This window comes from Anser cygnoides, chromosome 12 (genome assembly GCF_040182565.1).
Source record: "Anser cygnoides isolate HZ-2024a breed goose chromosome 12, Taihu_goose_T2T_genome, whole genome shotgun sequence".
Lineage (NCBI taxonomy): Eukaryota > Metazoa > Chordata > Aves > Anseriformes > Anatidae > Anser > Anser cygnoides.
This window is the reverse complement of record NC_089884.1, coordinates 3814689-3838209: the sequence shown is the minus strand read 5'-3', so window position 1 is coordinate 3838209 and position 23521 is coordinate 3814689. Positions and strand designations below refer to the sequence as shown.

At 45.1% G+C, this 23521-nt stretch overlaps 1 protein-coding gene across 6 annotated transcripts; it reads left to right on the top strand.

Annotated features, from left to right (window-relative positions):
• The first annotated feature begins 178 nt into the window (after window positions 1-178).
• WFDC1 (WAP four-disulfide core domain 1) lies at window positions 179-17570 on the top strand. Of its 6 annotated transcripts, none has more exons than XM_067004274.1 (8): window positions 179-200; window positions 4415-4622; window positions 10282-10477; window positions 10946-11029; window positions 12857-12997; window positions 13546-13587; window positions 14268-14344; window positions 15260-17570. In XM_067004274.1, the coding sequence occupies exons 2-7, from the start codon at window positions 4476-4478 to the stop codon at window positions 14324-14326; spliced, it is 669 nt and encodes a 222-aa protein (XP_066860375.1). In that variant the 5' UTR covers window positions 179-200; window positions 4415-4475; the 3' UTR covers window positions 14327-14344; window positions 15260-17570. The 6 variants fall into 6 exon arrangements, with proteins under 6 accessions (XP_066860375.1, XP_047931011.1, XP_047931008.1 ...); XM_048075054.2 differs by lacking the exon at window positions 179-200 and adding an exon at window positions 3885-4026; XM_048075051.2 differs by lacking the exon at window positions 179-200 and adding an exon at window positions 4106-4158.
• The last annotated feature ends 5951 nt before the right edge of the window (window positions 17571-23521 follow it).

Sequence of the window (23521 nt, the reverse complement as noted above, 5' to 3'; positions counted from 1 at the left end):
GCAGGGGTTAGGGGGAGGCAGAGCATGCTGTAACCTTTCCCTCGCACAGGACCAGGTGATATCAATAACCTCTAACCTGGTTAAACCCCAGAAAACCATTGCCCTTTGCTTTTGCCAGCAGAACCTATATAAGGCTGGTGAGGAAACAGGCTGCCTGTTATTTTCATGGATAAGGAGCTGCAGCAACCCCTGGCATGAAGGTATGGTGATTGTATCAAGCTCAAATGAGTCACCCTGTGCTGCTGGGGTTGTGTGCTTTGAGGAAACTCTCTTTTTGACATAATCTTTCCTTAAAAGTCAGATCTTTCCTCTGGGAAAGGGGAAGTCGGCTCGGGCTGACCTACCCTGCTTATTTTTGGCTGGACAAAGACATTTTTCCCGGCTGCACAAACGCCCTGGAACTTTCACTCAGAACCTCCCTGAGAACCATTATTCCATAAACCATTATTTAATTCATTCTAATCAGGTTGCATGAATCCTGGTTCTAGTTGTGACTCTATTCTCTTAGCTGGATAAAATGCCAGGCTTTCCATTCCAATACCTTTCCCCCAGCTCTTCTTTGCTGTAAGAAGTGAAGCTGAAGGTTTCAAAGGTCCTGGGGAGATACTCAAGTCTCAGCCACGTTCTTCCATTACCATCTGACTGCAACTTATGTTATTGTAGAACCTGCCCTCTTGAAGCCATTTGTGGAATGAAAATTTGCACAGATCCATATACTGAAGGTGACTATTTTCTTCGTAATGAGATACGAAACTATCTCATTTAACATCCTTGAAGGCAGTGGGAATTTTATGTGAGGAACTACTCCACAGACCTTGAAGCAGAGAAGTCTTGACTTAGCAAAATAGTGTGTATTCCCAGGACAAGTGTATAGAATAAATAGTCCTATTTTGAATAACACAGCTGAGCACGCTGCAGGACACTTTTACCAGCAGGAAATGTGCTTAATGTTCACACATGTTTTTGCACCTGGTCATTGTGGCTGGCTGGGGCTTTTCACTTTAACACCTTCACGAGGCTGATTGCTCAGCATGGATATACTTATATATCCTGGTATACTTGTCTCTTTTTTCCAGCTGTCGGTGTAACAGTGATGACAACACCAGAGGGGATCTTACAATGGGTTTCCCTAACCTATTTTTTGCTGTGGATTCAGCCACAATTCTTTAGCAGGTACACTGCATGCCAGCACCCAAAGGAACCCTGCCTGCTCAATGCCCAAGATTTCAGACAAGCAGGAGCCAAATCTAGCCAAGACATCATAATATTGTGAGGATGTCTTATACCAGCATCGCTTATTCCACTTTGTATATGGGATAGGCACACAGCACCTTCAGACAGATGTAACTGCAGGCAGCGTGAGGGAGTTGCTCCGTGCAGAGAAATGACTGTGCCCCAACTGGTGTGTATAGATAAGATGTAGTTCAAGAGAAAATGGCAGTTCATTTTCTCCTCTTCTTGTAATAAGGGTTTTTCAAATGTCATATGTTATCAACTGCATAGCACTTAAATTAAGACAAGTCAGAATTCTGCTTAGTAGTAAATTTAAAATTTCTAATTATTTCCAGAGGCTGTGTTTGCTAAGAACTTGTGCCTGATTCCTACATTTATTTCACAAGCTGCTAAGAATCCTTCATATTAATAGTTGGAGCCATATACCTGCCAAATATTTCTTAGTTAAACAAGAAGTTCTTTGGAAAGTCAAAGCAGCTGCTGCTTTATTTTTTTTCCTTCTGAATGTGCCATTCAAAGTGAACTGGGTAAAACATGAACTGCTCTGGAGCAGGAGCAGGGAGCCTCCATAACCAGGTGGACTTGGTCTTGGTGGACTTGGTATCTTGGTTTTGGTGTGCATTAGGCTTCAAATGGGGAGGGCAGTGAGGATAGGAAATGGGCTGAAACTGTCCTGCAGACAGACAGCTTGCGAAGACAGCCCTGCCAGGGACCACCAGGAAGAAAAATAACTAGAAAGACCAAGAAATATATTCCTTCTGGTGTTTCCAGCTAAAGCAGGTTTTCTTAATGCTGTAAAAAATATGAAATTCCTTGCCTAGTTTCCAAGACAGGCTGGTGGTAGAAGTATGTGAGGAATGGCAATGGGCGGCATGAGGAATGGATGTGAAGATAGAGAACTGAAACATGGGGCACCAGCTTAGTATGCACTGTTTATAACTCTAAGGAGTCTGGTCATGCGGATGGGAGAAGGTCTAATTTCAGCAAATCCCTTACCCCATGCCTCAGTTTCACCAGCGGGAATAATCCAGTCCAGGCACTGCATGCAGTACCTTGGGAAGTGAAGATGGAAGGTGTTGTGTGCAGGAGACCTAAATATTGCAATACCAACATTCATTTCTATGTGAAGACCATGACCATCTGCTGAAATCTGTTACTGCAAGGAGTGTTCACATTTCTTCAGTATACAATCCGTGAACTGTAATGCACAGACCCTAGTTTCACCTGGGTAAATGTCAAAACTGCATATCTGCCAAAAGAAAGGCCAGAAAATGGTGTCTGTAGCAGCTATTAATCTTGAGCATTAGTTGCTTCAAGTCCAGATTGCAAGTCTACGAAACAAACAACAAAAATGAAATTAGGAAGATTTATCGTGAACAGTTGTTTCTCGCTGGTTTGTGTTTCAGCAAGAGATCAGACAAGTGGAGTAGCACAAAGACACAAATTAAGTAGGAGTACTCTAAGAAAAAATCTTGTTTATTCTTTTGGACAAGCTGTGTCATTTGTCACCTCATGGCACAGGAGTCGGGATATTGGTGGGAGCTCCTGGTTGTGCTTGAAAGGTGCTTTATCAAGGTGCAGATATTAACACTGCAGCAAACAGGGGAGATTTGTATTTAAGAAGAACTGGAGGCATCCTGTTGTGTGAGACAAAGCCCTCTGAGCAATAACAAGTAAAGCCACAACCAGAAGACTTGTGGTAGTGATATATTCCTCTCTGTGTGTACTAATGATGTCTGAGTGTGCCTTTTACTAACGCCAGCACAACTCCTGATTTCGGTTGATGTTTAGGTGAAATTTGGGTGGGTTTGACAGAGAGCTGTGGTTGCTGAACTCTGCTTTCCCCTGGAGGCTGTCCTGTCAGCCAGATCTGCTCAGACCCCAAAACTCTGCTTGCACCTTAGGCAGATACTATTGTTACTGCAGGAGCAACCCATGGTGAAGACCATACAAAGATGGAGCAATATGTATATAGTCACTGCATCTCCACAAAGATGCCCTCGGAGCTCCCTGGGGAGGCCCTGGCCACAGAGTGGGACTGAACATTTGGGGTAAACTGAAGCAAGCAGGACTGAGAGCTCGCATCTTGACTAATTTTGTGGGTCCATTTCTTACTTCCACCCTGGTAGAAGGTGTGAACAAGTTGCTGCAGGAGTTCAAGGAGGATTATAAAATAAGCAGTCCCCTACATTTGGTTCAGGAAGCCCTGAACAAGTTATTATTGAAGGCTGAGAAAGCATATACATACCTACATATGCATACATGTATAGATGTATGTATATGTGAACGTACTTCTATACACGTAACAGATACACGGTTCTTCTACTCTTTGGCACCTGCCTCTGTCCCAGGCAGGACGCTGGGATGTTTTCTGCCTGATTTCTTAGGGAGATTCTTGTCCTTCAGACACCGGGGTGCCTGAATATCATGTGGGTATCTCATCCCCATATCCAGTCTCTCCCATTGTCAGGCACAGGCTGACTCATGTCCCCTTCCTCACTTTCCATTTGGCCATGTCATTTCCAAAGCACCTTCCTTCCCTATTCCCCACCCAAGCATATGGATTTATTTTTACCTGATGGCCACATCTTCCCCTTCTTCAAAATCATTTGCGGAAAGCTAACGTCAACTTGGTTTAATTAAAGCCTCTGCATGTTTATCATGTCTTTAAATCATTTCCTTCAAGCAGCCTTCATACAAAGTTATCACTTTGTCAGAACATGATCTGAAACCACGGCTCGGGGCACAGCGGGAAGCACACAAAGGGAGAGCCGAGTAGCCTGGAAAGTTTGGGTGAGCTGTTTTCTAGATGCTGCCGAGCCCACCCCTCCAAGACCTTTATTTCCCCCTGCGGCAGCTGTCATCTGATCCCACGCTTTGGCTTTGAATGGGGCTCTCTGAGGATGCCAGATGTTGGGAACAAAGGTCTAAAAATAATCTTTCCAAATAATCTTCCCATCTATCATTCAAGGAAAGCATGTGCTTTGTATGAACATGTGAGCGGAGAACCCGATCTAACTTTGCGTAGGGAAGTTCAACGGCAGCTCCTGGCTTCTGCTCGTGGGCTCCTTTTTTTTTTTTTTCCCCTTTCCCTTCCCACAAGCTGCGCAGCAGAAAGCGGCTCTCCCCAGCGATCAGCCCTCACTCTCCCTCCCTCTCCGTCTCTCTCCCTCCTTGCCAGGGCTCTGAATCGCCTGGATCCTGGAAAGCTGAGCTCCTTATTTGATCTCTCATCGGGACAAATGGATTCCAGGATGCCGTCAGAGATGATTTTCTGTAAAAAGATCTTCACTGCAGCCTTGTGTGTCTTAATTTTGCTGCCAGACTCAGGCTGTGCAAGGAATCTCTGGAAACGTGCTCTACATCTGAAAATGACGGAGAAATATGATGTGAGTAGCCTGCGGTGGGGCGATTCTGGGGAGCTGGGTGTGCTCACTCTGAAAGGGGAGCTTTCCTTATGTGTGCATATCATTTTAGAACAAGAAGCATTTGAATGCACAGCCTATCTCTTTATAAAAGGGCTGTGTTAAGTTTCCCAGGCTGTACTAAACTTTTGCCACCTAGCTGTTGTAACAGGGAACTTGTAAAGCATGCTGAAAATATATCAGAGCTGCAGTCATCACTGCTTTTCCTAGAAACTTCAGAGGGCAACAAGGGAAGCCTGAATGGGGAATGCAAAACCTACATGGCTGGGAATAGATTTAGTGAAAAGAAAATAATGTGATTATCTTCTTAGAGCAGGGAGGAGGGTTCCCTGCTCAGTTTCCTGCTGCCTTTTGGGGTAACTTTGGGTAAATACCTCTGCCTCCTAGTGATAATGGGAGTGCTGGAGCACTTGCTGTGCCTGTGTGCCAGAGCGGAAAATGAGCCGCGTGGCTATTCACCAGTGGGGTACTGAGCACCACCACCACCACCATTCCCAAATCTGCTGTGGTACCTAGAGCAGTAGCACTGGGATTGAAAGTGAAGCAGCAACAAGTTACCAGCTGCTGGAGATGGCCATGGGGGGATGCCCCGGTCAGTCTGTTTTCTCGTGCTCAGGTTTAATTGCATTTTACAGCCATTGCATGTGTATAAACATCCTTGGTGTCACAGAGGGATTCCTCCACCTGTTTTCTGCAGCCACATACAAGGGCTTTTAATTTAAAATGGATGGGGTTTAGCCCATGATGTCTAGAGTGACGCCTGGGGACAACTACAATTGGTTCATGTGACTGCTGACTTAGAAGTGTGATACACATCTTTTGTTCATTCTGAATGAAATTAAATATGGTGTATTTGTCTCACTGAAATTTTGTAGAGAATTTGTGTTAATATTTTAAAGGTAACCTGCTATTTTCAGACCTGAAGTTTGCTTCACTGTAGCCTCCCTTGGGACAGAGTGTCTGGTTTGCACTTTAATTGGAAAATGATGTAGCAAGAGCTGTGTTTCGTGCAAACTCGCTCACTGGAAAAGTATATTTATCAGTATGTTCTTCTGTCGTATTTCAATGTGACGCACAAATTCAGTAGGATCATAGTGTAAATGTCCCAGAGAGATAGGACAGGAGTAGAACATGTATTTACATGTTCATCTTCAGATAATGTGCTGTGTAGAGGCACGGAGCCCACTCCCCTGAGGACAAATCCTCTTTCAACCTACAGTTCTTCAAAAGGCTGTTTTCTCTGGCAGCCACGAACCCAGGTGCTACCGATCTGGCATGCTCAGCTAGAGCTGCTCGTATTGACAGAAACATTTCATCTGGGAAAACAGAAAATGCCTTTCTTTTTCCTTCACCTAGAGCTTCGTGAGGAGGAAGGCCATCCTCTTCTCCACCAAGAGCCTGTTTCTGCAGCATCCTCTCCTCATCAGAGAGATGCTTTCTTTTCTACCAGATTGTCTGCTCCCTACTGTTAGGAAATCAGAGGCTTTGGGTGGAACAGCAGATCTAGGAGGCTCTTGGATAGAGGGATAACAGATGGAGGCACTCACGGCAGAGCGCAGCCATACGTGAGATGGGCCAAAACATCTCCAGAGGACACCCAGGAGGCCTTGGGCAAGGTTTGTAGGGGGAGGATGAGGAGAGAGGCAGGGAGGTGACAGAGATAAGGTGTCTGAATCCAAAACTCAGTCCAGAGAATGCATCCACCCAACCAGTGGCTGCAGAGTGATGGATGGGCAGGTGTTACAGCGAGGAACTGGCTTGAGGTCCAGCCAGGAGTTGTTCATTATGGACTCTGAGGAAAGGTTTTGGTTGGAAGGGAGGAGCTGATTGAGAACAGAGAAAGAGGATAGGGAATGTAATGACAAGAAATGTCTGGCAGTCATGTTGGGATAGAGGAGCTGGGGTGCCAGCTTTTAGGAAATCCATGTATTTTCCAGTCAGAGGGACCCTCAAGTTCAGTGATCTGCAGCTTTGTTCTGCAGCCTCCTGCACAGTCTGGACTGTTCCCAAAGGGGACAGGGAGGAAGCTGGCTGGGAATGGGCTTCAATTTATTATCAAGACACCCACATGTCTACTGGGAAAACCTGGGGCAGTCTTGAATTTATTCCGGTGTCTACTACATCAAGCATTTTAGGGGAAAAAAAATCCAGTCGTCTTTTAAAGATTTCCAGAAACAAAGAATTCCTTACAGCTGCTGTAATGTTCCTCCAACAATTTATTTACCCTCCAGCTAGCTGTAATACATCAACATGGAGATATGCTCTTTGTCTACCAGATTAGCACACCTCGTGTTGAGGCTTCTATCCTACATGTGCCTAAGAGAGACATACAAGTAGAGCATCCCTCGGCCTTTAAAGCCTGCATACATATGTTGCACTCTATTCCCTGTTTTCCAGTTCTCTTATCGCTATCATGCATTTTTAAGCCCACCCCTATTTTACAACAGTCTTCCAGTACTGTAGACACCGGGTCTTGTTTCAGAGAAAATGGGGTTTATGGCCCTTGTCTGGAAACACCTGCCAGGGCCAGAGCTGGCGACTGGAGGCTGACAAAAACCTCACGTGTGATCTCAGTGATCTTAGACGTGGCCAAGCAGAATATGAATTAGCAGAGAGTTGTGCTTTGGCACAAGCCCAGGGTCCAGATTCAGGTGCAAATAACGGAACAGATTTGGGATTGTTTAAAGGCAGATTGCATCCCAGTTACCATTGAAAATACGGGTTGAAAGTGAGTGGTGTTGCATTCAGGTTTTCTGTGATCGTCATTACTGACTTCCAGGGTTCTTAGCTAAACTCTGAACTTTTTACTTTACCTTGTGTCTGTATATCTCTAATGCAGATATTTTCATTAAAATGATTTAATCAGTTTCCGTGGGATGTGACAATTTCCCTCCTGAATTGAAAAAGATTCTTAGAAGAAATTCTGATAGTTGTCACAATCTGTAAAAGTGATGAATCCAAGCTATGCTCCAAGCCAAACTGAATCCTTGGAGAGATTTTACAGAGACCTTGTAGCCCTTACCTAGAGACACCCTTAGCCAGGCTGCTTTGTGAATGAGAGAGATTCCCACTGAGATTTCAGCAGACATAAAGCAGTGGCAATAATTTTATTAGACAAATTATTCTTGTGAATTTTGTCTATGAGGTTTAGAATGAAAAGGATTAAGAGCAGTAGCTGATCAGAGAAAATGGGCAGCAAGTTCATGAAGACCAAAGGTATTTGGCTGAAAACTGTACATTGTTCCCAAACGGAAATCTCATTCATTGAGCTGAGTGTTCATTGTAATTTTGGCTTCTTGGTTTCTGAATCATTTGTAAAGCCACTGCAGTAGCTGTGTGTGTGTGTTTGCTGTTTTCCCATGTATCCATTATTTGCCAGTGTTATTCACATCCCTACGTTTTCAGTCTGCAGCTGATATTTCAAGTAATAGAATATTAAACTGTGACCCTCCAAGGTGCATGCTCCATCACATATGGAGACTTAAGTGTTTGCAACTTACGTGGTCCAAGAATTTCTATATTTAAAATCCAACAACAAACAAATTGAATTTTAGATATATTGAGGTTAAGAGCACATTGTTTCAAAACTGGATTTTTTTCAGCTTTTTGGGGAACAGTTTAAGATGTTAGATGGCACCTTGCTTTACACTTCAAAATTGAAAGCATGATGAAAATTATTGAATGTATTCTTCAAATCTGTCTTGTGGATCAAACAGCGCACCAATTCATGGAAAAACAACCTTATGGGAGGAATCTTGAGCAGTTTCTTATTCACTGTGTATAAGAAACTACGGCAAAAGCAGAAGAAAAGGAATTGTTGATAGTGGGACCTGGCTAATACTGGGAACAGGGCAGGAGGCTGTTTACAGAAACACGAGCAATTCTGTCTCTTATGTGCAGACATAGGCACATTAAAGAAAATCCGGTACCTGGTTAAATAATGTACACCTTTTAGTATAAATTAAAACTTTTAATCACCCTGACTCTGCTCTGTACTTGTACGTTTGCTGACTCAATGACTGCAAAGCAGGCAGCTGAGAAACTGCTGCTCTCCATTTCCCCCTATCGCCCAAAGAAATGAGATCAGCTCTTATGCAAAAACGACCACTTTAGCAAGACAGTTATATCCTACGGCAGAGCATGGAAGCAAAATTTCTCACACTGGTAGCACAAATAACGTGAATCGTTATTGCTTTTGGTGCTCGGTGGTGTGTAGCAGCGGAGGCTGAGCGGGCCAGGAGTCAGTCCCCAGGGCTATGAGCCCCTTTACAGATCAACTGAGGAGTGCCAAAGTTTCGGCAAGCGATCTCATGTTAGATGTGAGCGACAGTCAATGCTCGGTCCTTCGAGCTCAAAACCGTTGTGGAAGTATTAGGCTACTGCGGGAGTGTTCAGCTTGTGGATTTGGGATGAGTGCAGGCTATCTCCTAGGGCCTCTCCTAGGATGTGTTTTTGGGCACTACGTGTGGTGATGTGCTGTTTTGCAACACATGTTTTGCACACATGCTCCACAGAAGCCATTGGAGCTTTCAACAATTAGAATGAAGCAGCATCGGGATAAAGAAGGATATTAGTCTCAACCCAAATTTCTCCATAGCCTGATGGTGAAATTTCCCTGGACCCCCTCAGGGACAGTTGCACCACATTTTTTCTTGGAATAACAATCCCAGTTGTTCGTCACCGATTTCAAAACACAGCAGTGATGGGGCCAAGTATCTATATGGCTCTTAAACCAAGCAGCCTGCCAGTGCTCTCACTTCGTACTTTGGGCTAGGCCTTGATCTCTGATAAAAGGGCAAATCCAGAATCTGTCTTCTGATTTGACCAGAGCTTATTAATGTGTGTTAATAAATCTGAGAACTGATTTCTGCCCTTTGTGAGCACTTTATGCTGCTCTGGGGAGCTACGTTTAAGCCCAGAGTGTTTTAGCCAAAGGTGAAAAAGGAACAGGCCGGGGTGATTCACCTCTGATGGAGGGAGTTGGCTGCTTGCTAAAATGCCACCAGCACAGATAATATCTGAATGCTGCCTTTTTCAAATGTTTCTGGTAAAATCCTGTGCCTGTTAATCCACTTCAAATCCCCCTTTCCTTTCAGTGTGCAGAGCAGCTGGGCTCCTTTCTGCTGTAGTCGAACACCACCTCATTTGCTGTGTGATTAAACTGACATCACCCACACAGCTCTCACCCAGATCATCTCCAGTTTTAGAAATGGTTTCCAATTTAACAACCCAGGCCTCTACAGTGGATTAGCTTGAAAGATTTTGTACCTCTTCCCTAAAGGTTTTGGTCCAGCAGGAGGTGATGAAAGGTGAAGTAACCTGTTCTTGAGACAGGCACTACCTGGGACATCAGTGCCAGGTCCCTTTGGGGATGTAACCTCAAAACAAATGTGAACTCCACACAACAATTTGATGGTTTGGGGTTTCCAAAGAAGGTGTTAACATGGTTATATAGCTGTGTCTTCAGTGCACTGAAGATGGGGCTGGGAAAGCAGAACATTTAATTGTTCTGTCTCGTGAATACTTGAGAACCGCTTTGAAAATCCCTCTTCTATTTCAATTTATGGGATGCTTGGTACTCGCCTTATGCCAAACCTTTGTTTCCTTTTCTTTTCTTTGCAAGGATTATGAGTACCCTCTTCATTCTCACAGTGCCCACTACCAGAAGAACGACCGCTGCCCGCCTCCGCCCCAGACTTTGCCTGACCGAGCCTGCGAGGTGCCCAGCTGCCGCTCCGATTCCGAGTGCGAGCGGCACAAACGCTGCTGCTACAACGGGTGCATCTACGCCTGCCTCGAGTCCGTGCAGCCCCCGCCAGGTAGGGAGGACCCAGCAGTCAAATTGGGGCAGAGACATACAGAAATTGCGGTAGTCATCCCCGTGCGCATCAGGTCGCAGGTGGGAGGTGTGCTTGGTGTGAATTGAGGATAAAACTGTTTCTGCACTTCTGATTTCCTGGAGCTGAGTTTGGGATGATTGCTGAGTCAAGAAATTAGCTAAGGTCAGCTGGTGTTGCAAAATTTCCACCAGCACAAATGGTAGGAATCTTCTGAGGCCAGCCCTTTTCCCGGGATTATATATTAAATAAATAATCCCAATCTGGATTAGTGCTCACAGGATCCAGGCAACCAACTCACCTGACCCATGCCATGGGAACAGAGAATCCACTCAAATCCAACCTTCAGGGTCCTGGCAACCTCATCCTGCCAGTTACAGAATATCTGTGTTTTTTCTATAACAGCATGCCCTCTGTGCTTGACTCTGTGCTTTCTTGTTTCTTTTACAGTTTTAGACTGGTTGGTTCAGCCCAAACCCCGCTGGCTGGGAGGAAATGGGTGGCTTTTGGATGGCCCAGAGGAAGTCTTACAAGGTACAGCACATTTCACTGTCTTCTCTGTGATATGGGTAATTGTACAAAAGACAATAAACAGTATATTCATCACATACGGGGCTTGCCACAGACTTTGCCATGGTAGGGCTGCGTGTATTTGCCTGTAGTTTCTGCACAAATAACACTGTGTTGTGCAGGGTACTAGTTTCTAGTGCAATAAATCAGTTGTTTTTTTTATGGGAACAGCTGGAAATCCTGTGCTAGGAGAGTTTGATCAGATCTGTCCTTCCAGAGCAAAGTGCAACACACAGGGGAAAGCCTGGAGGCAGCAGAGCACTAGGAATACTCCAGGGAAGTGTGTTTTTATCCATTCTTGAAATAAGTAGAAATGCATGGTTGTTTTTTTGTTTGTTTTTGTTTGTTTGTTTTAGAAAAAAGTCTTTGTCAGTATACATGGATTTTCTGCCAGCTGCTTGACAGTCCGTGTGCAGCTTTGGTTCAGGAGGTCTTATAACATGCAGTGGCCTCACTGCACCGATGCCCTGGGATGGGCACTCAGCTCTGGCTCTTGTGTCAGAAGACTGTTTTAAACAGAAGCCCAGGCAAAACACTGCAGAGTTGAGGGAAGCTGAGATGGAGCTGGGAGTATCAAAGGTTGAGGACTGCTAATGAGATTGGGCTTCTCAATTAATTCCATAGAAAAAGGACTTTAATTAAAATTTTTCAAATACCTCAAAATGTAACATGGAGGCAGCGGAGAGGCAGGAAATTTTCTTCTATGACACATCTTGAATTGTATGTGTGCCTGAAGTTCTTCATTTCATCACGAAAAGGCTATTCCAGCTTTTGATCAGCTGTAGTCAGACAAAGATAGTGCCAGTAAATTACCCTCTTTGGTCTTGCACAGATGGTATCGGACTCAGCAAACCTTATTTCTCATCTGTGATGGAAACACCTAGTTCTTCAAGAGGAAATTCTGACTCCATCTCGTTGGAGTTGCCCTGGTAGAATTAAGATAAAATAGGTCCATCCTCATCCACCCTTGTCATGCTTGGATTATTTGTTACTATTTTATCACATTTATCTCAGCTTGAGGGAATAATTAGTGCAGTAAGAGCCATCAGTCATGGCATGGGAATTACAGCAGAGGTTCTTGAAATTAAAATCCTGGCAAATGAAAGGGTGGAGTGTCCCTGCATAGGCTGTACACTTCGTGTATGTAAGCGCCGCCTGTGAGTCCTGCTTTACCTTCTTATTCTGCTCCATGCCTGCTAGATATCCAGGGTCAAGGCAGTTAAGGCCTCTGGTGGTGGTAGGGCTGGCACTGCCTTACTCCATCCACACTGACTCACATCTGAGGTTTAAATTCATTGGTACCGTGGTGGGTGTGGAGCAAAGAACAAAGCAGCAAAGTGCCAGCTTCCTGCTCACGTTTCCCTGACTCCTCAGCCAGCCCCAAACACTGGCTGGAGCAGACTTCTGGCTGCTTGAAGGCAGTAGCGCTGTGGGGAGACCACCCATCAGTGCCCACCACGGTGGACGGTGGTGGTCTTCATCACACTTCAGCCCTTGCACAGCCCAAGCTGAACAGGATGTGGGTAGGGTGGTGGTACAGGCAGACGGGCTGATATGGGCTATCCATATTGAGTTAGAAAAAAAAAAAAATCAGGTTCTGTCTCAGGTGTGAACACGATCATCTACTCTGCCAGACTTCTTTGGAGGTGTTAGCTCCTTGGCAGCCTTGCTTGGGAAGCGGTCTGAAATCCTGTCTGGGAGGAGATGCAGAAGAAGGTGGCCGTGCTGCCATATTGTGTTTACCTGGGGGTGACAAAGCCACAATTTATGACCTTCGGGCTTCTTTTGCAGCTGAGGCCTGCAGCACCACTGAGGACGGAGATGAGCCTCTGCATTGCCCCACAGGGTATGAATGCCACATCATCAACCCCGGCAACACGGCTGAAGGAATCCCTAACAGGGGCCAATGCATCAAGCTCCGTGGAAATCCAGGTCAGTTGACTGGAAATCTCCCTTCCTTTCTTGTTCTGCCAAGCAAACACCAGTAAGAGATGGGTTTTTGACTTTTGTTTTATTATTTGATATATTTTTCTTTAATAACTTCCCTAGTGTAATGTATAGCTGTATGGTTCTTAGATGCTAGCTATTTCTAGGAGCATTTTTATGTAACAAAACGGTAAACAAACAAAAAAATAGGTTGAACTTGAAATTTGTATATCAAAGATAGATGGTCTCAAATTTTCTTTCATTTGGGGAAGTCTGTGATTCCCTGACTCATAGCTACTGAAAAGGACATAATATTATAGTGGCCATCAGTTAACCACTCTCAGGGAAAGTGAGTTGTGCCCGCATAGTTCAATAATCTAAACAGGTTTATAAGAGGTTTATAGCAGCCTAAGCTATTTCAGCTACAGAGGCCTTCTGTTTTCTTGTTTGTGAGATGATTATTTCTATATCTGTGCTGTACAAGGAAAGCTGCAGTTTAACACAGGGAATGAAGGCTGGCTAGACGTGTTCTTATTATGTACTTTCTTTTTCAGATGGACGCAACCTGAGGCAAAAGTACTACAAGGAGTATTTTGGTAAGCAATTGGCATGAAGTGTTTGCTATTATTAAGCCCTATAGCTATTGCATCGCTTACAGGGAATTTGCAGCTTATGAAATCAAGGTCCTTGAACAGTAGAAAGATTCTTCAGTCTCAACTCTCCGTACCTTGGTCAAAATATCTTATTTTCAGATCTGCAGTGCCCTGACTTGTGGGATTCTTGGGAACCAGTATTGCCAGCTGTGACACACGGTGTTGAATGACACAGCCTTCTGCCAGGGGTTCCCACCCAAGGGTGAGAAACACCCAATCCAATAACCTTTTGTACATTTAAAGTATATTTTTGGAGCTTTGGTCATGGCCCAGGACTTCTTGCAGACAAACACAGAACTCAGTCAAACACAGGATCTCTTGCTGAGAACTTGTATTGGGGTATACGGACCCAGAGGGCACCAGTCAGATCAAGTTGGAAGTGATATTCAGATATAACTAGACAAGACCTTTGAGAGCATCAGACTTGCAACCAACCAAGTTTGGCCAGTTCAGCTGATGAAACTAGGAAAGGTTTTCCTTTCCTCAGTCCAACCTGCTATCGCAGCTCTACCAGAGAACAGATAAATAATGACACCGATAGAACTGCACTGTTTATAGCTCCTTGTGAAAATATTTGCCACAGACTAATCTGCAATCTAACCTTGCTGAGATTTGCTTTACAGGTAGTAATTCCAACAATGTCGTTGGCTACGTGAAAAACCAGCAGAAGCATTTGGGCTAAAATCAAAGGTGTGCCTGGGTAAGTGTCCTGTGAGTGAAGGGACAGCTGAGTGAAAGGAGTTGGTGCTTAGTATGCAATTATTTAAAGAAATGGTTGTTTTAGGATGAAATTACCTCTCATCAAAACACCAGCATAAAGACAGCACCTTAAAATTATGCAGATGCATACCTCAGGCTCTAAGAATAGAGCTGAAACAGCTCTGCAGACAGATGGTGCAGTAGAAGTATCCCGAGAACGCGTGGCATTGCAGATAGAGCTCTGCAAAATGTCCACAGAGAAGCTGATGTCTTTCCCAACTTTGCTCTCTCCCTCCCACTTTTTATTCTAATTCCACAAGACAAACGTTGTTTTTGAAAAGCCTTTGCTTTTTCTAGGTATTTAGAGGATGAAGTGATTTTTTTCAAGGTGAAAAATGCTGCGAAACTTTGTTAGCTTTAGGACTTTAAAGTCTTTATTTAGGAGCTTCTACTGCAGGTATGACTGCTCCTGCAAGACAAAGTAAAAGGATGGATTGCAGTCAGGGTCATACTTAGGCATATGGGTGACGTTGTGGGGTAACTTTAAGTGCGTGAACACTTGTCCTGAAGAATGTGGCCCACTCAGGTGAGTAAATGTACTTGTCTGGCCAGACCAAAGCCAACTGAAAGAGCTCCCTGACTTTCATCAGGCTTTGAATTAGGCAAGAGTGAAAATATTATGCGAAAGATTCTGTTCCAATATGCCATTCTCAACGCTTTTAGCTTCACTTTAAAACTAACCTGATCTTAACTGGCAGTTATGAGACCAAAGCAGTTAAGTGTGTCTCTTATGTACCTACGTCAGGGTGACGGTTAAGATTCCGTGGCTACGTAAGGACAAGCTCTGTACAAACATCCCAGGAAAGATAAATATTTTAATTCCTTTTTTTCTTTGTTTGATTTTTTTTTCACCCAGCTGGACCGCTCTGTTAAGCAGCTTTCAAGGAATGATTTACTCAACAGTTTTCTCTTTCGGAAGAATTCTAGTCCCAAGTCTACATGAGCATGTCTCTGGCATTACCCTGATCCCTGCCCATCAACGATAAACACTTCGATTTTCAAGAAACAGGAGGAGTCTGGATTATAAACCTATCATCTTGGGGAGGAAAGTGATTCCCTGAAAGAAACCACACTGTGTATGAGCTGCCCTTCTACTGACAAAATGTAAATATCACCGAATGGATCCCTGCAAGCTGCAGTGCCCTTATCAGGCTGCTGGCACAGAGCCTGCTCTCTACGTGCGTCTTAGGGGACTGATTCGGATTTCAGTACCAGGAACATAACTCAGTAGTATAAGAGTTCAATTCAGTCAGAATCACACCAAAATATTATATTTAAGATGTATGAAAATAATCAAGTCTAAGACTAAAGGAGCTCTCTGGGTCAAATCCAGTCCCTGCCTATCTCAAGCAATTACTTCACAGAAGTCGTCTCATAAGCGTCAAGCTTGAAGAAACCTGCAGGTTTCTTTTTTTCCTATTTATAGCTGGGGTTCACCAGGTCTGATACCCAGTCTACAACCCTAATCCTGAAATCTTAAAAATTTGAGGAGGTAGGAGCAAAAAAAAATTATTTTTTTAAGTTATGTTCCTTAAGCGTCTCAGTCTGATGAGCTGCAGACTAAGAGCTAATGATCAAATAGGTTTCTTTCTGCAGTGTCTAAGCAGTTAGAGGAACACGCATGACAGCCTTTTGAAGTTGTTGTTTTTACCCAGCACAGTTAATACTCACAAGTTTTATGTGTGTATTTTAGTACCTGCAAAACCTCAGCAGTAGGGCTGAAGTCTGGCTATTTTATGCACATATTAGAAAAGCAAAAGCAGGATAAATATGTGATTAAAAGGATTGGCTGGCAGATGGGCAACTTCTCTCTAGAAGTCCTGTGCCTTTATGTTGACTCCATAAATCCTTAAGGTCACATTATTTGTGTTTTGGCCTTCACAGCTTCTTTTAGCTGCTTTGCAGTAGGAAATGGAAAACACATTTTCTGCTAATGTCTTCTTTTTCTATGGCAGCTCCTCAAGGGACGGTTCCATTTCATTTTGACAAATCTGTCGGAATTACTAGGCAAAGGAAGATATTTTGGCTTCCTTGTTTAGTACATGTCCCCATCTGCATGCATAAAATTAGCATTTTGATATGCAGAATAGTAGCAGTGTTTATAAATACCCAATTCACAAATACAAGTGCTTGCTTCCACCCACCAACTAAGAGGTTTTTCTTTCCTTTCACCGATTGTTTAAGCCAAAGCTCAGACGCTTATAAAACACTTGATACTTTGCATATGACATTTGCAGCTGGAGAGATGAGAGATGCCAAACCACTCTTTGTTTCCTTTCATAAACAGATATGCTCCTCGGTGCTTTACAGAGCAAAGGAACAGATAAATGGCTCCACATGTTCCTAAATCTCTTAATTTGTTGAACTCCCTTCAAGTCTACATGCCTTTGCTCCAAGTTCTAGGAATTAAATGAAACTCTGTATTCCAACAGGTCCATTTTTGTAATTTTATCCAAAACTATACTTACTGTTAGTGGGTACATTCAATGCAGCGGTTGCTTTTTGGTAGCTAGAGAGAGCACATACCTGACCGCCTTGCCTGATGGGTTGGTAAAGATATTTTCTAATTGCAAAAGGCATTTTTAAAAAAGAAAAATTACAAATTAATAATTTGTTAATGAATTTCTGTTTACGGGGTGTTATCAAAGACATCACCCTTCCTCGTGGTGCTATTACGTTTGCTTTTTCAAGTTAATTCTTTTCAAGTTATCAGTTGTCAAACTCGGAAACAAAAGCCACAGAAGCAGCTTGTATAAATGTTGTTTTCAACACAGTCATCCATCACACATTGAAAAGAAAACGTAGACCAAATAAATTGTCCTTACCTTATCTTCTCTCCAAAGAAAAATGGCTTTACAACACTTTTGTGAAGCACAATAGGAAATCGCTAATGTAGCTTGTTTTTCATGTCCCCATGTACACTTTAAAGTATGTTTGGTGCTATAATCAACTTTACAAATATCACTGTGTGCTAGCAATGCTCATGGCCTGTCGGATCCGCAAGCGCTGCCTGTGGTGTTGGTGGAGCTCCTCTGCCTTGTGGCAGCTGAGGATCTGTGCCAGACCCAGGAAAACCTTTCTTGGTTCGTGCGTCTGCTGCTGGATGTGTGCGGGTTCTGCCACTTCGGTGCTCAATAAAAAAGTGACCAGTATATTTTTCAACCCTGCCTAGTTTCAGTTGTGTGTTCTTGATGGATGCTTGGCTTTAAATTCTGGGGAAAAAAAAAAATGTATATTTTAGGTGTTAGGTAAGCTGAGAAAACACAGGCATGAGAAGACAAAAGTCAGTTGGCCATTGGAAGGAAGGTGACAGGCTCCAAAACACATCTTCCACCACCACTGTCCCCTTCCAGAGGGACCACCCTTGTGGGTCAGAAGCTCGCTCAGTTCTTGGAGCCTTCATTTCTGCTCGAAGAGGAGCTGAGAGTGCTGTGAGGAGGGCAGGGATGATGACCTAGATAAAAGGTGACCTTTTTATTTGACTGGGCGTTTAGCCCAGCTGCGTCTGTGTTGATTCAGAGAGGTTGCTCGCTGCCGGATGGCCTTGGGCTGTCAGCTCTGACGGTTTGCACTGCACAAGCAGCTGCTCAGGCAGCTTTGTGGGCGGCCAAGGCTTTCTCAAAGGGTGGAAAAACAAACCAAGTCAAAGTCCAGTGCTGGGATGATGCCCACTACAGAATATCAGCGCTGGAAGAGCAGCCTGGTGCTGGACGGCTGTGGTGCTGAGCGCTGCATTTCCAGGAACAGGCAGGACTTCACCATCCCACCAGCTCCACCCGTGCCCTTCTTGCTCTACCTGCTGGGCTGGAGTAGGAAGGAGTGCCTCTGTGTCACATCCCTTCTGCCCCGAAACCATAGCTGAGAAGCCACAGGGAGAGAAACTGCCTGTAATTTTGCCAAAGAGGGAAGACCAGCGGGTTTCATCGCTAAAAAATATTTTCTGTGGCTTTTGAGAAGAGGCCAGCTAGCACTAGATGTCAGCTCTTCAGTCTGGCAGCGATCCTTGGGATCACTTGAATTTCTTGTGGTAATGGTCATCTGGTCTTTTGGATGGGGAGATTACGAGATGGGTGTACAGGCCTTCTGTTTCCTGCTGTGAACACTTAGTCACAGCGTGTCTCTCAAGAGAAGTCCCGCTCTTGGAACTTCAGGAGAGTCCCAAACTTTCAAGAGAAGGAGCTGCATCACGAAATTATGTTTTAATTTTACCCGTGTTAATGCTAGCAAATACGTTTTGCTGATGCAGCTGGCTAACAGGTTTTGTGGAAAGTATTATGTGATTTAAGGCATCATCTGTACATCACACCAAAGTGCTATCAGTGCATCCAAGAGCCCAGCAGCTGGAATCAACAGAAGGACAAACATTACAACAGATCTTCACAATGTCAGGGGTCTGCATTAAAACTGCAATGTGCATCACTAGGTCAGCAGTCTGCAGAAGCAGTATATATGAGAATAAATAAAAAATAATTTTAAAAATTGCTAACATTTTGACATACCTAGTTCAGAGTTCAATTAAACTTTATGATGCAGAAGTGGTTGGTTACCTTCAGGAAGCTGTCCCATAGTTTCATGTAAAGTGAAGAAGTCTACAAGGTTGAGACAATCCACAGAAGTCTTTGGAGACATGGCACACATCAGGGATGGGTTCCTGCAGGGTGTTTTTTACTCTCCCACCTCATGCTGTGTACTCAGGCTGGACTTTTCTCTGGCGGCGCTGTCAGGTGAGCATCAATTGCCTCTGGCAAACTGTGCAAGAACAAAAGAGGTGTAGCAGGTCAAATACTCCCTGCCTTTCATTTCCCTAAAGGCAGAGACCATCTTGAAGATGTGCTTGTGAAGCACTTCTCATTTTAAAAATGATTCCAGTTTTTCTAACCACAGAAGAGATATTTTTGCTGGGCTGACAGTATACCACAAGCGAAACTGAAAAGTCTTTTAGCATCATTTAAATTCAATTTTAAAAGACCCCTTTTGCTGGTTAAATCCTATTTATTCCCATGATTTTCTCCTTCTAGTTAGCCTTGTAGACAAAGTAGAAAGAACCAGGGGAGAAGCTGGGCAGTACAAACAGGGCCTTTTGACAGTTTCCATGACAGGGACAGAAATGATGGGGTTTGTTGCACCTAGCCTCAGCCACCCCACCCACCCCATCCCAACCTAAGCAGCAGAGCAGGTGACAGGCCTAGGGACAGACTAATAATGAAGCGAGGATTTTATCTAGCTTTCTTTCAATAGCATTGAGAAAAAGGAAAGGGTCTGTGGCTCAGGTTCTTTCCTTTTATAACAGGCTGTGAGTTTTCAAGTCAGAAATCTCCCTATTCTCTACCACCCCTTGCTGCACAGACTGTGCAGCACAGCACAACACAATGCTGTCTTTTTCTCAGCAGAAGAGATTTTTCATTTGAAGTATGTGCCAAGAAGTCTGCTTTTAGGCAGGTCTGCGTTCCCACCAGGAGAAGTGGTTATTCTGCCCAGGGGCATGGGAAAAACCTGACCTGAAAGCAGACCATTTGGACATCTGGGTAGCAGCAAACTCAGTAAATCCAAGCCATGCACCGGAGGTTTTTTCCCTCAAGGTGGCACAAGAGGAGCAGAAGTGTGTCCAGCCCTGCTTATGATGAGGGAAGCAGGTGAAGGAGACTGAGCCGCCTGTGTTTCTCAGGGATCTCGCACCATGAAGCCTCTGGGAATGAAGCAGCCCTCTGCAGCACTATTTCCCAGCCTTAGCTTAGGCTGCTTGGCTGACACATCTTCCTCTAAATCAAGCCTCCAAGGTGCCAGGCCCAGGAGGGGGGAAGAGGTCCTGCATATCAGGGTATGAAAACCAATCCATAACAGATACTATCTATTTTAAAATAAATAAATAAATAAATAAATAAAGGTTTTCTGAATAGCCTGCTTAGAACCGGAGTCTGACCAGCTTTATTATTCAATTAAATAGGAAATACTATAAAGGTAGTATAATTGCTGTGTGGTTTTTTTATTATTTTTTTTATTATAGTATGAAAATTATGTGTTATTATTTTATAGTGTGAAAATTATATGTGACAAGAATGAAGAAGTACAACTTGTATTAGTGTTGTTTTCTTCACATTGTGGTCCTGATTCAGTTTATTCCCAGCATTTTCTGAACCATCAGATAGCACAACACATGGATTTGCCATTAGATTTCCTAACAGACAGAAATCAAAAGCGGCAATAAACCGAAATTTCATTCAGCAACTTGGCGGAATGCATGGTTAATATTCAGCAATAACCACATTTTCTTCCTGCATTTGTTCACTGTCATTGGTGCTGAAACGCAACCTCATGTTTCAGGACTGAATGAACGTAAAGGTGACAGATGTGGGCACAGTCCTGAGCCCGAACGACTCTCTCATGATCCGCAGGCCTGCTGGATAGCAGCCCATGACACACGATGACTGTGGCACTTTACTCTCACCATGTCCTGCTCCTTTCCATGCCCTGCGTGTCTTGGTAGGTCCCTGTTGTGGTTTAACCCGGCTGGCAGCTAAACACCACACAGCCGTTCGCTCACCCTCCCCCCTCCCTCTCTGGGATGGGGGAGAGAAACGGGAAAGTGAAGCCTGTGAGTTGAGATAAAGACAGTTTATTAAGACAGGAAAATAATAATAACAATAATAATAATAATAGTGATAATGGTAATAGTATTAACAATAATAATGTGTAAGAAAACAAGTGATGCACAATGCAATTGCTCACCACCCGCTGACCGATGCCCAGCCTATTCCCGAGCAGCCGGCCCCCCACCCCGGCCAGCCACCCCTATATATTGTTTAGCATGACGTCAGATGGTATGGAATACCCCTTTGGCCAGTTTGGGTCAGCTGTCCTGGGTCTGTCCCCTCCCAGCTCCTGCTGCACCCCCAGCCTGCTCGCTGGCAGGACAGAGCAAGAAGCCGAAAAGTCCTTGGCCCGGTGTAAACACTGCTCTGCAACAATTAAAACATCAGCATGTTATCAGCGCTCTTCTCATCCTAATCCAAAACATAGCACCCTACCAGCTACTATGAGCTACTTAACTCTGTCCTAACTGGAACCAGGACAGTCCCTGAGGGGTGTGGGGCTGCAGACCCAGCACCCAGCGGGTGCCTCCACGCTGACCACGGCACGTTGGCCTCCGTCCTCCTCACGGATACCATGGGTTCTGCTCTCCTCCGGCTTGTTTATGCAATGCCAAGCTCCCCGTGCTTCCACCAGCAGCAGCTTTTGGCCAAGAGGGGGAGGTTAAATACAGAAACCGACAGCACGGGCCTGTTGCTCAATTAGCCGCACTGTCAGCAGCGCGGGGCTAATGAGCTCCGCGCTCGGGATCGTACAGCCCCAGCGGCACTGCGAGCTCCTCTTGTGTGCTGCTTGCATGGGCGATGGTGAGGCCTCGGGGTGAGAAAGGAAAGGACAAACCCCGTCAAATCTTCCTGCCAGCCTCAAGAGGGGGAAAATGGTTTTTGGTGCTTTTCTATCAGAGCCACGAGGAGCAATTCACTAAGGTCCCCAGGCCGTGACCAGGCCAAGTGCGCTGAGGTGACCAGAAGCGTGTGCTCCATCGGGACTACGGCAGCAGCTGCCTGCCCTCCTGCTCCTTACAAAAGCCACAGAAGGAGGGAACAGATCAAAGCATGCTGAGCTCTAGGATGTTTTGCCACACAATTCCCATAGATTTCCGGAAGGTTTGAACCTCTGTGCCTTTGGGAGCCCAGGTTGCCTTCAAGCCCTGGGTAAGGTGAAACCCTGGGCAAGGCCTGGATATGAGCAGGCTGAAGATCAGCACGAAGCATGATCCTGGATGTTTTCCCATGGGAAGGAGCCTTGTTGCACTGATTCAGGAACTTCCTTCATCTGCCTGACGCATCTGCTCTGGGTCATTAAGAAAGCATTTCTCAATCAGGAGCCGAGGGAGGTAGGAAGTCCCAGCCGTGTTTTACAAGAGGTCAGCTGCTCGCAGGGTGTTTCCCAATCGCTTTGCCTTCCCCTCAGCCTTTGGGACTAAATCCTCCCTCCGGATTGCCGCAGTGGGGCATGGCATGTGGGGACGTGCATGATCAGTGGCTGACACCCCATCGTGCTGGCAGGGTATCCTCCGTGGCTCCTCACTGTTTGCTAGACCCGGGACACGGGAGGTGCAAATAAGAAAACCGAAATGCTCTGTGGGAAGGCACCCGTTTGGTGAATTAAGCCAGGTGTGGGGCACCACGAGCTGTCACGCAGATGAGAATTTGGGATCTTGGTCCCATCATGGTCTGGGTGTCACCACCCACCGACACTGACCCGGAGCCAGGAAGGTGGCACCTGAAGGTCCGGGGAGAAAACTATTCTTCTGCAGGAAATTGCACAATTTTTTTCTTTGTCTGGGAATGGCACTGATTCCCTGAATGCAGTTTACACCACAGGGACAATCTAAGCCTAAGTGAATCCTGTGGCCATGCTGCCTGAGGGAGCACGTAGGTTTCCTGGTGCAGACCAGAGCACGACGCTCCCTGACAGACAGCTATAAATCTTCAAAAAGGATGCAAACAATTAACTTTACCCACATGTCAAGATCCACCATGAAAACATTCCCCTCTGGCAAACGAAAGCCTGTCGCTTTTTAATAGAAAAGCACTACAAACTCAGTGTGGGTTCACCCCTGAGAGGGGTGGGGGCTCCCATTACACACACGTTATGCATTTATGCCCTCTCCTGGTGTGTTTAGCTATAAGTGCCGGCGTTTTGCTGACCGGAGCACTTCTCAGACAGGATTTCTCCAGCCTAGAAGTTTACAAGCAGGCTCGGTGCCGCGTGTGATGCGCAGTGGCCTCGGTGAAACAAGCTCCCTGCCTGCCCGATACGCAGCACCTGGCGATGCTCCTCCTGCTGCACGTTTTCAGCGGGCAGAGGAAACCGCAGACCTCGAGGCGCCCTTTGGGTGCTGTACCTGCACGTTCCGCGCTCTCATATGGGTCTTAAACACTCGCAGGTTTCCCCTGGCAGGGTTTTATGGGCGAAAGGTGCGCAGGCTCCTTCTGGCACCTGCAGCCGAAGGCGTGACTTGGCGGCAGGTAACCCGGCCTCTCCCCGCCCGTAACCATAGCCCCGCGCCTGCTGGGGAATTCGA

Coding starts and splice junctions, on each gene's coding strand:
- WFDC1 (XM_048075051.2), top strand. CDS start 4,121: ATGGGGCTCTCTGAGGATGCCAGATGTTGGGAACAAAG. Junction 4,623..10,281: donor AAATGACGGAGAAATATGAT/GTGAGTAGCCTG, acceptor TTTCTTTGCAAG/GATTATGAGTACCCTCTTCA. Junction 10,478..10,945: donor GTCCGTGCAGCCCCCGCCAG/GTAGGGAGGACC, acceptor TTTCTTTTACAG/TTTTAGACTGGTTGGTTCAG.